Source organism: Zalophus californianus, chromosome 6 (assembly GCF_009762305.2).
Source record: "Zalophus californianus isolate mZalCal1 chromosome 6, mZalCal1.pri.v2, whole genome shotgun sequence".
In the NCBI taxonomy this organism is placed as follows: Eukaryota; Metazoa; Chordata; class Mammalia; order Carnivora; family Otariidae; genus Zalophus; species Zalophus californianus.
The window spans coordinates 47,902,120-47,919,962 of record NC_045600.1 but is presented as its reverse complement, the minus strand read 5'-3'; the positions used below and the strand labels follow the sequence as shown (position 1 = coordinate 47,919,962).

The window sequence follows — 17,843 nt, the reverse complement described above, 5'->3', positions numbered from 1 at the left end:
ATTGGTATCCTAGTACTTGTTTACTGTCATAGATTCTTTTCTTCTTCCTTTGACCCTATAAGCATTGATCCTTTCTCTAGTCTGAAATGTATTCTTACTTATTTATACTTGCATTATTCCAGAGAATTTGCGGCAGCATACAGAAAATACATACTATACCACAAAATAAAAATAAGTAAATGAAGAAATAGGTATGCTGTTAGAGGGAAAATAGGATACCAGAACAATGCAGCAAATTGGCCAAAGCAGAGAGTTTTATAGTGTTTTTGAGATCACAGTGAAGCAATTGATCAAGAGAGGCACATCTTGTCCTGATCCGAAGACTTTAGAAAAGTTTACCTCATGAGCCTTTATAAAGTGAAAACTCTGAATTCCCAGTTTGGAACAAGGATAAATGTCTGATAATCCTTCAAGCATGTTATTCTTGAAACACAATGTTTGATATGAATTGGGCAATAAAAAGTTTGAGGTCATAGGCTTCAACAAGACTCTGGAGTGCAGGTATTTTTATGTTGCCAGCAATGGCAGATCCATATGCTTTGACCATCAACCCAGAGGTGGATAGCATGGAAAAAATTGAAATTCTACGTGGTGGTTAAAAAATGTGTCTGTTATAATCGTTACTTGTACCACAATTGATGCAAAGAGGAAAACATTTGCTTTATTCCAACTCCAAAAGAATCTTAAGGATTTAAAAATACTGGTTGAGTTCATTTAAATAAGAACAGTGAATTCATGGCTGGTGGGTTAAATATTATACGGTTGGTAGAGAAATTCAAGTTCAATTTCCATAAAATAAACATATGGTACATAAATTTAGTTTTACATCGTAAACAATTAGGCACATAGTTTCAATAATAAAAAAAATGTGGTGGGGCGCCTGGATGGCTTAGTCGTTAAGTGTCTGCCTTCAGCTTGGGTCACGATCCCAGAGTCCTGGGATCGAGTCCTGCATCGGGCTCCCTGCTCTATGGGAAGCCTGCTTCTTCCTCTCCCACTCCCCGTGCTTGTGTTCCCTCTCTCGCTGTGTCTCTCTCTGTCAAATAAATAAATAAAATCTTAAAAAAAAAATGTGGGGCACCTGGGTGGTTTAGTCGGTTAAGCGTCTACCTTTGGTTCAGGTCGTGATCTCAGGGTCCTGGGATCGGGAGTCTGCTTCTCCCTCTCCCTCTGTGCTCGCTCTCCCTCTGTGCTTGCCCTCACTCTCTCAAATAAACAAATGAAATCTTTTTTAAAAATCTTAAAGGAATAATAGTAGTAAATATTACTAAATAAATAAAATTTTATTATATTACTAAGTAAAAGTAATACAATAATAAAAATAATAATTAAAAAATTGTAGCTAACAGGAGAGTTTCTTACAAACTACACAATATTGTAACAAGGTATGGAATAAGAATAAATATAGCTTGATAGGCCCTTCATCCCAGCCTCGATATCATATATTCATTGTGTCTTCATAATATCTGACATGTAAACATCTTCCAGGTTTTACTCTTATCTACATAACAACCTATAATGGTTTGCTCTGTGCTTTGTAGTGTTTTTCCATTCTATCAAAGTTCTTTAGTAAAATGCTAATTATAATCGGTGGCTTCTGGTTTCAACTTTAGCCATCGCTGAATTAAAAAAAATTGGGGACTCAAAATTTTTTAACTTCTAGGTAGAAGTTAGTAAGCTTCACAACTTACTATCCAAGACAGAAAGCTAATTAAAACTCTCAAGTGTGACAGAATAGAGCATGAGGACAATAATTTTTGTGTATGGAACATACAGGCTTAACCTATATAATCTCCTGATGAACCTTCCAGCATAACCTAGTTGCAAAATGTAACTCTGTGTGATTGAGTTTATTGCTCCATAGATTTGTTAGATATAAATTAATTAAATTTTGGAAGATATCTGCCACAGTTATGATTTAGATTTTCAAATAGTTCAGCTATTCTGTTATTAATTAGGGTCAGTTGTCTATTGAAGAACCATATTTTCCAAGTATAGAAAAATTCTGTTTTGCTCTGGACAGCAATAGAACATGTATCTCATTCAGAATCAGTATCAGGTCATTATGATGGGAGTTTTCAAAAAGAAGAATTGGGGGTGCCTGAGTGGCTCGGTTGGTGGTACTTGCGACTCTTGATCTCAGGGTTGTAGGCTTGAGCCCTACTTGAGGGTAGCAATTACTTAAAAATAAAATCTTTAAAAATATATGAATAAATAAAATTTTAAAAAATAAGAAAAGAAGACTTGAGGAAGGCAATGCACATTCCATTTTTTATCCAGCTTGAAATGATCATCTGATATGTTAAAATGCTTTTTTTTATTAATCTTGACTCCCAGGGTGGATTTTAGGTTTTAATGAGGACTGGTAGCAGTGTTCTTGTATTCAGTTCACAATTTGGTCCTGTCTGCAAATTCAGTAGCTAAGAAAAAAATGTAAGTTATAAATAATCATATGTTGTTCCTTGTTGATTTCCTCACAGTATAATAAGTATAACATTCAGAAGGGATGCTTGAAGTTTGCTCACACCTCATATAAACTAGTGTTCCGAGAAGCCCTAATGTACAGAAGAGACTACCTTGCCTGGCTGTGGCCCTATCCCACAGATGTATCGCTCTTAGAGGATTCTAACTAGCTCTCTTTTTCCTTGCCCCTTTAAGACGAGTATGATAATGGCATTCCGCTGTTGCTTGTCTCATGGTGTTTCACTCTCCCTTATTGGTTCCTTTAACCCTGTCCTCATTTTTATAAATAGTCCTTTCATTAGATTCTCTTTCTGTGCTGTATCTTTCTTATCAGAACCCTGATTGATAGTTACAGGAATTGGAAGAAGCTTCAGAAAAGAAACCCTTGCTTTGTGGGATGGTATTACTCACATAATCTGATGATTACCTGTATAAACTTTTTGCCACAGAAAATGAAACAATGGCATCACAATTACTGAAATAACCATCGGTAGTGGCAAGAGATGGAGTGCTGATAGAGGGTGCCAGCACTGGAAGACCAATCTCTTGCACGTAGCTGCTTTGATAGTGATGATTACTAAAATCATGGTGTCATTTGCTCTGATTGCCTCTGAGAGAATACATGGGAAAAAAGACAAATGGCCTGAATTCCAGACTTAAGGCATGAGTAGAAAATCAAAAGCTTCTTTGACAGCTTTGAAGAAACATTTCTCATGTAGCTGCAGAGAAGATAATGGCTGAAAATCAAGCCCATGGCTGAATAGTAAAGGCTATCAAGTTGCAACATTAATTAAATGTGAGACCTAGATCTGTTATGCTAAGGTAAGATCCCTTGTAGAGAAGTATTGGAACCCTGCAACAGGGAATGGGGGCATTTGGGTAGATAAAAATGAGGCTGAGAACTTTGAATAAGAGTTACATTTCAAATAGGTGATGGGCATTAAGGAATGCAACACTTGTAATGAGCACCAGGTTTGTATGGAAGTGATGAATTACTATATTGTATACCTGAAACTAATATTACACCGTGTGTTAACTAACTGGAATTTAAATAAAAACTTTTAAAAAGAGAGAGATTTCAGCATAGCCCTGATGGAGAAGGACAAGACCTGTTCTTGAGAAAACTTACGCACTGAAGGAATTACAGGATCTTGCCAAATACCTGTGATTCAGGTTGACTTGAGCAGTTGGTGGTCTCTCTGAATTGGTTACTCGAAGCTGGTAGACTATATGCTGAAATGCCAGAACTTCCAGGGCATACTGTAGAGGAAGGAATCTGAAGATTCAGGGAGATGGGAATGGTGGACTTGCCCTATTATGTACATCCTGCTTAGTAATGCTCTATCCATACCATCCCTATAACAGCCCATAAAATTTACCTTTATCAAGGCATTGAGTAAAGGGCCACAAATATCCTTGAAAAATTCTTTGGTGGCGGTCTTAATTGGTTGAAAATGATAATGGAGATGCCACAGTGAAATCAGGATCCATGATTTCAGTGGGAATATTGAGATCCTGGTAGAGGCCAGGTGGGACTTAACTGTCAAAGATATGTTCAGCGCACTTACCATGATAACCCTCAGGAGGAAGTGATAATCAGGGTGTTTGACTGTAAGGATCTTTTTGGTTCTGTATGATCATCAATGTCTAGGAATGAATGAAACCAACAGTCCACCTAAGTACTACTTGACATATGTAAGCAGAAAAGTTCTAGGTCTGACGAGCAGAAATGTAACTCAAGTCACTGTAGTGGCGATTCAGTACATATCACCCAATTCTTAAACTGTAACCAGTTCACAAGCCTGGAGCCCCTTAATTGAGGGAGAAGCCTCATAGTTGTATTTCCACAAGTGGAGTCTTTACTAGAGCAAATCATCATGGCCCTTGGCACCTAGAATGTAGCTTTTGACTTGAAACCTAGAACATAGATTTCAGTTTCTCCCTCTCCCTCTGCCCCTGCTAGTGTTCTCTCTCTCAAATAGATAAAATAAAAATCTTTAAAAAAAATAATCAGAAGCAGTTAGCCTTCACATGACTGGTCATTGTCTTACCTCCGGCTTTTGTAAACACTTCAGTTATAATATGGTATCATTCCAGAGGGACCTTTGTTTTCTCGATATCCAGTAGTACATCCTGTTACTCTATTACCTTGATGACGTGGTACAAACTGGATAGGTGAACAGGAAGTAGCAACTGCCCTAGATACCTTAAAAAAACCCTTCTATCAGAGGATGAGAAATAAACCCAGTTCAGAGACCTGTGCAATAGGGAAATTTCTAACAATCAGTGGAGTTACTGTGCCCCACCTTGCATTGCCCACCTTAAAGAACAATACACAGTGTTTGGTTGGTCTGTGTGGATTTTGGAGCCACCATACTGCATGTGCTGCTCTCTGACCCATTTACCATGTAAACTATGTGACTGCCAGTTTCTCATGTGACTTGGAAAAACAGAATGCCCTACAGATGGTCCAGGTTATTGGCACAAGCTGCACTGATAGGGTTTTGGAGTAAGAATATGCCCTCATCTCCTGACAACTATTCTCCATTTGAAAGGTAACTCTTGGCTTGCTACCAGGCCTTGGCAGAAACTAAACACCTGACTGTGGGATACTAAGTGACTGTGTGATGTGCATTGCTCTTTAGGAACTCGGTGTTATCTAATTTACTGCATCATAAATTGAACATGGGCAGCAGAATTTCATTGTCAAATGGAAAGGCATATACTGGGGTGACCTGAGCTGATATGGAAGGCATGTATAAATTACATGGACAGACTTCCTCTGTACCTGCCCCTACTTCTTTGCCACCTTTTTTTTTTTTTTGAACCTTTTCTATGGGCTCATGCTCATTTAGCAAAGGAAGGAAAAGCTTGGGCCTGGTTTATTAATGGTCTGTATGATATGCTAACACCAACTGGAAGCATGTAGCCTCTGAATTATGGCCCTACCCATAATGAGGTGGTTTTGAAAAATAGAGATGAAGAGAAATTCTCCCCATGGGCATGACATTGAATAGAACATCTGATTATCCTCTTTGTTAGGAAGGAGAGACGGCCTGAGGTATAGATCTATCTTTATGTAAAGTAGCCAGTAGGTGGACCAGTAACTTGAAAGGAAGAATATCTGAGACAAGGAAGTCGGTGGGAGAGGTAACACAGATAGATTCTCAAAATGGACCCAGAATGTGAAAATATCTGAACCACATAACTGCCCACAAGAAGGCATTCATTCCAATAATCAGGCTTACAAGATAGTCTGTCTTAACGGATGTCAGCCTCTACCTAATCACCCTGATGCTCGTTCAATGGGCTCATGTACAAAAGGAATGGAAGCCAAATGTGGATTCAGCAGCATGGACTTCCACTTGCCAGGGATAATAGTTACTGCCACTATGGAGTGGCTTATAACAGGGCTATTGCCCAGAAAAACAGGTAGTATTTCCTGTACAGAACAGTCAACCACTTGGTGGCAGTTTATTATACTAGATCCCTTCCTTTATGGAGAGAAGAGGGATTCATCCTCAGAAAATAGATATATATTCCAGTACGGGTTTATGTTCCCTGCCTGGAAAGTTGTTTTTGTTGTTGTTGTTGTTTTTACTAGTACCACAATTCATGGATTTACAGAATGCCTTATTTCATCATCATGTATTATAACATTAAATTTAAGCAAGAAATTCATTTTACTTTGAGGAAAATACAGCAATGAAATCATGACCATGGAATTAACTGATCTTACCTCAAACCCATCACTCAGAAGCAGCTAGTTTGAAAGAATGGAGGAAAGGCCTGCAGAAGGATCAGTGGTGATGCTGGGTGGGAGATAACCCAGTAAGGATATGAGATAGGACTTAACCCAATAGCCAATATATGTTGCTATCTACCCCACATTCAGAATGTGTGGGCTTAGGAACCAAGGGGTGGAGTGGTGGCTCTTCTATTCCTAACAACTCACTTTAAGAATTTTTGTCTCTACAACTTTGTCTTTAAAACATTGGGCTTGGTGGATTTGAAGGCCTAAGGGACAAATACCATCCCCAGATAACACAGTCACAATTTCATTAAATAGGAAACTGAAACTGTCACCTGGTCCATATGAGGCCTTCGAACCATTGAGGCAACAGTTAGAGAGGGGATCATTGTACCGATTGCGGTGATTGGTCCTCATTACCAAGGGGAATTGGTTATTGCGCCACAAAGAAAACAAGAAGGACTATGTCTGAGACCCCAGTATGTACTAAGATACCTCTTGGTATTCACATGTCTAATTATTACTGAACAATACAAAACTGCAGCAACCCAGTAAAGATAAGGCCACTAAGGACTTGGACATATGGAAGTAAGTTTTGGGTCACCCCATCAGAGGAGATACTAGTGGAGGATAAGGGGAAAATGAAAGCTGTGATTATCACCTGGGCCTTGTGCTCAAAAACTATCTTCTCTTTCCTTATTATCAGAACCACAATTTTGTTGACCTTTTCTGAGTGTCTGTGTCCATCAGATGAGACTGAGACCCTCCCCAGTGCTAGGGGATAAATCTTGATTGGCCTAGCCTCTTTTCTCTTACTAAAGGGCTAGACAATTCTAGATAACAACACATAGGTAAAGTCTGTGGGAGTGCTTCTGGAAGGTTTTCCTTGCTTTTAACAAGGTACACAAGGTGCAGACATGCCTTTTTTGTTTCTAGGCATAGCTAACTGCTTCTGGTGACTGGAATGGCAGATGCCATTTTGGCACCATGATAGGAGCCCACATTACAAAATAAGTCCACACACTAAGGATGGTAAAATGCAACCTTGGTCCTTGTGGCAAAGGCTGCTGGTATTCTCCAAAATCCATTTCCCTTCTTTTAAAAAAAAATATTTCAGTAATCTCTACATCCAACATGGGGCTCAAGGACCCCAAGATTAAGATCATGCTCTTCCAACTGAGCCAGCCAGGTGCCCTCCCTTTTTTCTCTAGTATGGGATTTCTTAAATTTTAGTTGGATACACATACACATAATATATTTATCAAATAGGTGGGACATGTACTGGTCAATAATATTTGAGTAGAGGTGATACATGCCACTTCTCAGTTGTACCCTTAGAATGGATATATGCCCTTCTTTGCTTTCTTCCCTTCTGTTTGACTGGAATGAGGATGCAAATGCCCAAGCAGCCATCTTGGATTATACCATGGAAGTCCAAGCTTACATTCCTTGATATTTCAAAGCCACCATATTAGCCCTGGAGGGTTTATGTTCAGATTATATCATGAGAGAGAAATGAATATCTCTCTTAAGCCACTGTAATTTTTTACAGCAGCCAAATCTATGTCCTGACTAATATGGTCAATGATGATATTGAGCTGCTGAATTAATCACCACAGAACCAACCCATCTTCAAAAAAATTATATGACAGTAATTGTCCTTTTGCATTAAGCTATTATAGGGAAGGAACAAGTTGTAGCATCAACTATGGAGAAACTTGTGATTGAGAGAGCCTTTTTCTTTCTTAAGGAGGTTACATTTTATTCTTTTTTTTTTTTTTTACTGAAGTGTAATAACACATACTGTTATATTAGTTTCAGGCGTACAATAATTCAGCAGTTCTTTGCATTTCTCAGTGCTCAACAAGTCAAGTGTGCTCTTAATCCCCTTTATTTATTTTACCTATCCCCCACTCACCTCCCCTCTGGTAACCACCAGTTCTCTGTATTTGATTCTGGTTTTTGTCTTTTTTGTTTGTTCATCTGTTTTTTCTTAAATTCCACATATGAGTGAAATCATATGGTATTTGTCTTTCTCTGTCAGACTTATTTCACTTAGTACCCTCTAAGTCTATCCATGTTGTAAATGACAAGATTGAGAGAGCCTTTTTCTTAGGATGGGGGGAAATGAGCACGGTGAAGGAATCAGTGGGGGAAAAAAAAGCATTGAGGTTATAGGAGGGAGGGAACAATTTATTAAGTAACATTCCAGTGGGGTCAGGATGAGAGGAGATCTAGAGTACTAATGTACAAATACCTTTCCTTCTTTTTTTCTGATTTAAAATAAACTTGACCTTGACTTCTTAAAAGTAGCCTATTGGTGTAAAATTACCATGCCGTATAATTCACCAATTTAAATTGTATAATTCAGTCATTTTTCATATATCCACAGAGTTGTACAGAATTGATTTCAAACATTTAAAAAATTTTAATTGCCCCCAAAAGAAACCTGTACTCAAAAGCAGAAACTGAGGGTTTCTCCTCAACCTCCCTTCTACCCTCCCTAGCCCTAGGCAAACTTTGATCTACTCTCTGTCTTTATAGATTTGCCAATACTGTACATTTAATATAAATGGAATCATACAATATGTGGTCTTTGTGATTGGCTTCTTTCAGTTAGCATAATATTTTCAAGATCTGTAGTGTAGCATATATCAGTACTTCATTCCTTTTTATGGCCAAATATTCCATTGTATAGATACACAGTTTTGTTTATTCATTCATCAGTTATTTGGCATTTAGGTTATTTCCACCTTTTGACTCCTATGAATCATGCTATTATGAACATTCCTGTACACACGTTTTCATATAACATATGTTTTCATTTCTTTTGGGCATATATGAGTGGAATTGCTGGGCCATATGATAACTCAATGTTTAACTTTTCGAGAAGCTGCCAGACTGCTTTTCAAAGTGGCTGCACCATTTTATATTCTCACCAGCAGTGTATGTGTGTGCCAATTTCTCCACATCCTCACCAACACTCATTGTCTTTTTCATCCCAGTAGGTAAGAAGTAGCATTTCATTGTGGGTTTTTTTTTTTTTTTTTTAAGTAGCCTCCACTCCCAGCATGGACCCCAATGTGAGACTTGAACTCATGACCCTGAGATCAAGACCTGAGCTGATATCAAAAGAGTTGGATGCTTAACCAACTGTGCCACCCATGTGGCCCTCATTGTGGTTTTGATTTGCATTTTCCTAGTGACTAAAGATATTAATCATCTTTTCATGTGTTTATTGGCCATTTGTATATCTTCTATGGAGAAATTTCTATTTAATAGATCCTCTGCCCATTTTTAAAAGTTGAGTTATTTGTATTTTTACTCTATCATACTGATACTTCAGATTCTGACTCAACACCACAGGGTTCATTCTATCCTTCCCCCTTTCCTTATTATAACTTTGTCTTAAAAAGCAAGAAATCTAGCTCCGATTATGTACCATATATTTGTCCAATCCTAGTGTATATATAAAGTAATTTCAGAATTGTTAGCCCATGTATGTCCTAGAAGAAAAAAAATCTGAAGTATGTTGTACACCTGAAATTAAGGTAACATTGTGTATCAACTATACTCAAAAAATTTTTTTAAGTGAACTAGAGTATGATACTTGTGTATAGTTTTTGTCTTTAGTCTTATAGCATATAGTCAAAATACTGTTTTCTGAAGTTTTTCAGATTAGTTCTTCCTACACCCCCAGTGTAGTTATGTTATTCACCCGTAATACAGTTAGATTCACTTTTTTTTTCTGTTTGTAATTCCATTTTGAGAACTCCCTCGACGCCCATAATCTGGTTGATTTCAATTATTTATTTATTTTGGAGAATGTGAAACTTTACCACGGCTCTGAGAAACAGCCGGTGTGAAAGGCTGTACTTGGGGAAGACCAGTCTTCCTCACCCTACTACCTGCCCCATTCTCCCGTTACTTCCATCCTGTTCCCACCCCTCTCCTGTGGGCAGCTGACCTCACTAGCTTCTGGTTTGTTTTTCTTGCATTTCTTTTGCATAGATGAGCAGATAGCTTTGTTCCTTCATATCCTTTTCTTTCTTACAGGAGGGGTAAAGCATTTTCACTTATCCCCCTTCCATTTAATGGTGTATTCTGGAAATCAGTCTGTATCCATTCATAGAGATCTTTATTCTTTATTACAGCAGCTTAGTATTTCATTGTGTAGACATAGTATAGTCACCCACTCTCATACATTGTTTCCAGTGTTTTGCAATTACATAAAATGCTGTAATAAATAACTGTGTATATATGTATTTTCATATGGTTGGAGGTGTTTATCTGGAGTAGATTGAACTTACGGTTTTATAAATAAATAAATAAATAAATAAATAAATAAATAAATAAATAAATAAATAAATAAATAAATATTTTTAGAGTTGGGGGGAGAGGCAGAGAGAGAGAGAGAATCTTAAGCAGTCTCCACACCCAGCATGGAGCCCAACACAGGGCTTGCTCACATGACCCTGAAATCATGACCCGAGTTTAAGACAAGATGACCTGAGTTTAAGACAAGAGTCAGATGATTAACCGACTGAGCCACCCAGGTGCCTCCCAAAATAAATATGTTCTAACAGTGTCTACTGTCAGAGTCTAGAAACAGTGAAGCTTCTGCTAGCAATGAACACAACTAGCATCCAGATCTTGGTTTCTAAATTTCTTTTTTCACTGAAAGGAGCCAGAACTTCTTGGAGAAATTTGCTAATTCTAGTTCTGAGGCAGGGAAAATACAAGGGAAACTTGAAACATTTTCTTATGCCAGAAAATAAGGAACTGATCACATAGGTGTTAACTTGAAGGGGCTCCCATTGGCCAAATTTAGGGCAATTTGAGGATTAGAAAGAATAATGATGATAACACAATAATTTTTTTTTTTGCTTTAGATTTCATGAATCTATGGTGGTTCTCAAAGATGGGAGAGGGAATGTCAGCTGCTAAGTGTGAAATGTAAAAGAAATGATATAATTATTTAAAAATCACCATTTAAAAATCATTAATATAAACTTGATTCAGGCAAGGGTATCAGTGGATACTAAAACCATTGGGTGAAGTCTTTGGCCAAGATAGTCACGGTCTCAAGTATTATCCCACAGATTACCTATTAATTACAAAGAAAAGAGTTTTTTTAATATATTTTTCAGTTAAGAATATATATTGTAAAGACCCATATATAGAAAAAAAAGTATATTGAATTATACAACTTTGTGTGTCTGTGTGCATGTGTGTGTATGTGTGGAATCTATTCTTTTTAATGAGATGTCACTGAAAGGGATTTTCGGGCTAGAATGTGAGCTGAGAATTATAGTTAAGATATACAAGAAAAGCAGAACACACTTCTTTTTAGTCTATGAATTTAGTTGTAGGTATAGGGTTGAGATAATAACTGTCTTCCTATGTTGTTTCATTAGTGTTTGGGGAACGCAACTCTATTGAAACTGTAATGTAAACTTGGTTTACAGTGTTCACAGCCCTGAGATCACTAGAACCATTAACTGAAATATGGAATGCATAAGATTAGGCATTGCTGGGTGAGATAGTTTGGTTTTTGAAATGTTGATTTTGAAATGTCATTAGAAAAACAAAGTGAAGATGACCTCAGGCAGTTATAAATTTGGTTCTAGTAGGATGATTTTCTCTCTTTGAGAGATCTTAAGACTAGAGGCATAGATTTGGGAATTATCAGGATGGAGGTCTTGTCTGAAGCCATGACAGCAAATTACATTGAGTAAACATAGAGTGAAAAGTTGCTTATGATGAAGAATAAGCAGAGACCATAGATTTGGTAATTAAGAGGATAGCAGTAATCTTGTAGGCAAAACTGATCTGTAGAGTGTGGGCAACAACAGAACGCAGGAGAAAACTGTGAGGAATGGGATAATAGTATCCTGAGGGTCAAGTAGCATGAAATGACTGTTTCTAGAATACTGAAAACTGAGTTTGCAGGCAGAGAGGAAGAAATCAGTGGAAAGGGAGAGGTTGAGAATATTTTTTTAAGTGTTTATTGCCTTTTGCTTTCTATTCAAAATTGTCTGCAACCTTTGTGGCTGCCAAGGCTCACCCAGACCATGTAGTATGATTTTACTTAAAATATTTGGCAATATAATTCCAGAGTTTTTCTCTGCAAATCTAGTGGGAAATTTTGCCCACTAGATACTGAGTTAGTTACATATTATGATGAATCTCCAGCTTTCATTTATCTTGATCTTGATCTAAATTTTGCTGTCCTAATTTTAAAAGGCAGGCCTGTTCAGTATACAGGTACAAAAATGCATTGATACCCTCTTTACCAACATGACCTTGCTTTTAAAATGGGGGGAAATGGTGCCTGGTAGATAAATGCAGATTATTTTAATTTCTTTGGCTATATAAATGTTGCCTGCATATTTGTACTAATGTGTAACTCTTCTAGGAAACAGGTATTTGAACATCGAGAATAATGCAGTATATTGGTTTGTGTATTTCTGTGACTGGCTAATGCTGTTAAATTCTTTGAGAGTGTGTGTGAGGGGGTGCTCTTTATTTGTATGTGTGTTTTCCATTGAAAATGTTGCAGTACATCGACTGTCCCTGTCTTCATGCTCTGGGGGTGGGCTGAGGTAGGGAGGGTGTGACGCTGATATTTGTGTGAACACGGGCTTGTGATGCTGAGCTTGGTTCATCCGCTTTCTCCTCCCTTCTCCTCCCCACTCCTTCCCACCAGCGCCACAGCAACATCCTCAGAGTCTGAGCGAACTGCGCCCAGCGGCGGGCACAGAGCCTCCCACCGCCAGCAACCTGCGGCCCGGGAGAAGAGCCAGCGCAGTGACAGCGCCTCACCGCCACCAGTCCCCAGACCACCATGGCCAAGAACCGCAGGGACAGAAACAGTTGGGGTGAGTAGCATATGGTGACTTCTGCAGCCTGCATGGGGACTAGCGTTCTGCTTCTGGGGACAAGAGGGCCAAGGGCCGATCGGTGGCGGAGTCCAGGGCTGGGAGACGGGCCACAACCGAGCTGCTCCCTGTAGGGCGAGAGAAAGCATGGCCGGGTGGTACTGGGGTAGCCCGGAATCGCGCTGTGGGAGAGGGCTGCAGCTTCTTGCAGGCCGGAGCCCCCTGCTTCTCCCCCGCCCTCCTCCCCCAGTCTTCCTCCTCGCAGCATTTGGACAGCACCCGCCGGTAGCCTCCCGGGGACTCGTTGGTTCCACTTTAGCGATCGGTTGGCAGGAAGGCGATGAGAGTAGGCAGGGGCTGTTGTTAACCCGGCCGAGAGGGGTGGGGGGCGAGGGGGTGAGGACCCTAACCTCCACCCTCTTCCGCGGGAGCTGTGAGCCCTTCCGCCTGGCAGGGCGCGGGCTCCCGAGGGGGCGGCGTGCTAGAACAATGAGGCAGAGCACGACGGGCCCGGTGGGAGCGTTGCGGACCTGAGCAACCCAGGAGAAGGGGTGACCGCTTGGGAGTCCCCCAGCGCTACAGTACTTGTTTCAATTTGGGGTTTGGGTGGGGAATTTGGGAAGAAGGGAAGCAAAGTTGTGGTTTGCAGCCGCTGCTCCACCCCAACCTGGTACCCCGCTCAGGCCAGCCCTGAGGGTGGCATTGTTCTTTGGTTTTACCTTTTTGAGATATTGGACTCATGATTCAGCACCAGGCCGAGGGGAGGGGGGAGGAGAGGCTAGGCCCAGTGGGTTCACGCGGCGAGTGGGTGGGCGGTGCTCACGCAGGCGGAGAAGAGAGAACGCAGTGATGCAGGAGAAATCACAGCCCCGCCCGCTCTGCTGCTCCAGACTTGGTTCAGGACGGAGAGTGTGGGCAGATTGGGCGTCTTTTTCTGCCCTGGGCTCCCGTTTTCTTCCAGTCACAGTCCTAGCCCCACTACCATCTTAGGAATGAAAGCCTTTCAGGGCGTTTTATTATTTGAACCAGAGCAGATCTTAGGTCTTTGGTGGGTAAATACTTTGTTGTTTTGGAAAGTTTACATCCACTAGGAGTTTGGAGCTCCTTGATTGTCTTCTGTGTCTCAATGAGATCTCTTCTATAACTGTCCTTCAGACCAACAGGTATAAATTTATATTTTAATTGGTTGTTTTTGGCTGACTTTTATCAAAAGACCATATTTCTCGTTGCCTCTCTGGTCACAGGACCAACTTCGCTCCCACTAGGCAAGGTTTACATTTGAGACATTATCCAAGATTTGTGGTAGGTGGGGGGAATTGGCGCAAGGAGGTCTGTCTTTAGTTGTCTGAATTTAAGAGAAGGCGGTTCCATTTTCTGAGATTACAAAACCCCAGTTTTAAGTGTGACTATTGCAGTAACACCTTTTTTCTTTGCTTATGAAATTATGAGTAAGCTTTCTCAGTGTCCTCTTACCACCACCCTTTTCCTTGGCTTCCAGAGTAGGAATTTCTTGAATACTCACAGTTAAGGTGTGTATGTTCAAGTCAGTTTTGGTCTTGATCTCTGTGCATTGTTAACTCAACCTTGTTAAAAGACACACATATGAAAATTTAAGGATTAAAATTTTTCTCCTTAGTGAAGCTTTGGATCATTATTCTTCAGTATTTCTTTGGGTACAGATTTCTTATACAGTGGAGGGTTTTTTTTTTTTTGTCTCGGGAATGTGGTTCTCAAATGGGATTTGCATAAAAATCACATCGGGAACTTATTAGAATGCACATTCCCACATCTTCCAGCTGGGGCTTTTTTTTTTTAATTATTTTTATTTTATTTATTTTGATTTTTTAAAGTGTTTATTTTAATTCCAGTTAGTGTAATATTAGTTTCAGGTGTACAATATAGTGATTCAACACTTCCATACAACACCAGGTGCTCATCATGGTAAGTACACTCCTTAATCCCCATCACCTATTTAACCCATCCTCCCACCCATCTCCCCTCTAGTAACCATCAGTTTCTTCTCTATAGTTAAGAGTCTGTTTCTTGTTTTGTCTCTCTCTCTCTCTTTTTTCCCTTTGCTCATTAGTTTCTTAAATACCACATATAAGTGAAATCATTTGGTATTTCTCTTTCTCTGATTTACCACTTAGCATAATACACTCTAGGCTCCATCCATGTTGCTGCAAATCACTCAGAGCTTTTCAATCAATAGGTCTGAAATGGGGTCTAGGAATCTGCGTTTTAATTAGCATTTTAGGTGATTGACAAGCATTGGATTATTTATATTTGATGGGAACATGTCCCAGACAGTTTACCCAGAAGTCATCAAGAGTTTCAACTCAAGTGATGAATTAGGAAAAGAAATGCTAAAGTCAGTATGTGTTCACTGGATATTTTCACAGTAAAGAAATATTGGAATTATGGAGTCTTAATGCTCTATGGAAATGCTTTACTACTCTGATTTTTCTTTGCTATAAAGTATATATGACATAAATATGTAAATGACTTAGAAAAATGTAGCATATAGAGTAGGAAATAGAGGTTTTTGATGAAGATGTTAGCCATGTCTGTCCTGATTCCATTTTATTACTAGCACCTAGTGTAATACCTAACATAGTAGGCATTTAATAATAACAAGAATAGCTAATGTCATTGAGCTATTATCATATGAAGTAGATATTATAATCCTCATTTTATATATCAAAGGTAAATGATAGAGACAGGATTCCAACTCTGGCAGTTTGACTTCAGATTCTTTTATCTTCACCACTATGCTATACTGCCTCTTTACTGAATTGATGATACCTTCTGCAAATTGTATAGAACTACAGTTTTCAAAGCACAGTCACCTGCATTATTGCCTTTGATTTTTAGCTTCTTTAGTTAGCTGGACATAGTCTTTTATAAATAAAAAAAAAACTGAGTCTCAGGTAGGTTAAATAATTTGGCAAAAATCATACATTTAGTAAGAGGACTGAAATTAGAACCTAGGGTTGTCTTCTAATTTATTTTCTATAACATAATACTGTGGAATTTTTTTAAAAGATTTTTTTGAGAGAGAGAGCATGCATGCGCACAAGCAGTGGGAAGGGCACAGGGAGAAGCAGACTCCCCACTGAGCAGGAAGCCTGACGTGGGGCTTGATCCCAGAACCCTGAGATGATGACCTGAGCCAAAGGCAGATGCTTAACTGACTGAGCCACCCAGGTGCCTCAATACTGTGGAATGTTTTATATGATAATGGGGCATGGTGTGAGGGTAAAGGGAAAACAGGCTCTTGTAGAAGCCAGAGGTCCGTAATGAGAAAAAACTCAGGTGATAGCTTGTAAAAAAAAGACAGTGAACTAACCTTGTCATCTAGCTAAATACTTTACAGACAAGTTAGAAAGCAGTGGGTGGAGTTCAAAGGTAGACTATCCAGAATTGGAAAATATAGTGATTTCCAAGAAAAGGGCAAGAGAGATTTGCAAAATTTGTACAGGAAACTTAAAATTCGGATAAGAATTCTGTAGGACCATATCACAGCTAATATTTTTATCTGAGTAGACAGAGACATGTTAGGTTCTAATAGGGCCATGAAACTACAAAGCAGAAAAGCATCTCTACTAACACCATGGAAACTACAAAGCAGAAAAGCATCTCTACTAACACCACCTAACAAGGTGGTGGTTGAGGATTATACCCAGAGATACAACTGAAAAGCAGGTCTGTGAGTAGAACAGAATCCCAACACCTGTACCTAAATCTGCACCAAACCAGAAGTTTATTATTTTTTATTTTTTTTAAAGATTTTATTTAGTTGTGAGAGAGAAAGTGAGTGAGAGAGAGCATGAGCGGGGGAGGGGCAGAGGGAGAGGAAGAAGCAGACTCCCTGCTGAGCAGGGAGCCCATGCCGATGCAGGGCTCTGATCCCAGGACCCTGGGATCGTGACCTGAGCCGAAGGCAGCCACTTAACCAACTGAGCCACTCAGGCACCCCTGAACCAGAAGTTTAAATAAATTTAAGCATTTAAAAATCCATTCTTTAGAGACAGACATTATTATTCGAATTTTAATATATAAGTAATCCGAGACTCAGAGAGCATGAGGAAATGTGCCAGAGGTCCCATAATTTATATAAGTTATAGATCCAAGATTTAAATTTAGGGTTGTTTGCTTCCCCAGTCCATGTGATGAAGACAAGGAACTAAAATAATAGGCCAAAAAGGTCCTGCAACAAGCCTATTGAGGCTTAAGCTGGTATAAGAAATCAATGCTCTATAAACTTGATCGCTTTGGACTAGAAAAGAAGGCAAAGAATGTACTAGAGAAAAATAAAGGATTCAGATGACTATCAGAGGCAGTAGCCCAGAAAGCAGTCTTTCAAGGTTGGGCTTAGAGTTTAAGTACTACCAGAAACAAAACAGAAATGAATCCTTTTTAATTTGTTTTTGTTAATTACAATTGCTTAAAACTTGGGAGTCCACATGGGAATTTGGGTTTTCTACAATGTAACAGAAACTGTCAGTGCAATGTTGCTTTTGAAAAATAATATTTTAGGGGCACCTGGGTGGCTCAGTCGGTTAAGCAACTGCCTTTGGCTCGGGTCATGATCCTGGGGTCCTGGGATTGAGCCCCACATCGGGCTCCCTGCTCGGCAGGAGGCCTGCTTCCCTCTCTCCCGCTCCCACTGCTTGTGTTCCTGCTCTTGCTGCGTGTGTGTGTCTCTCTCTGTCAATTAAATAAATAAAATCTTTAAAAAAATAATA

General features: G+C 39.4%; 1 protein-coding gene across 3 annotated transcripts in view; it reads left to right on the top strand.

The window, feature by feature from the left end:
* The window catches only part of ATL1 (atlastin GTPase 1), a 77,892-nt gene that overhangs the window by 1,404 nt on the left and 58,645 nt on the right, over nt 1–17,843 (top strand). For all 3 annotated transcript variants that reach the window (XM_027572371.1, XM_027572370.1, XM_027572372.1), the window contains exon 2: nt 12,924–13,095. In XM_027572371.1, the coding sequence (XP_027428172.1) occupies nt 13,062–13,095 (34 nt within the window). In that variant the 5' untranslated portion in view covers nt 12,924–13,061. The remainder of the gene's footprint in view (nt 1–12,923; nt 13,096–17,843) is intronic.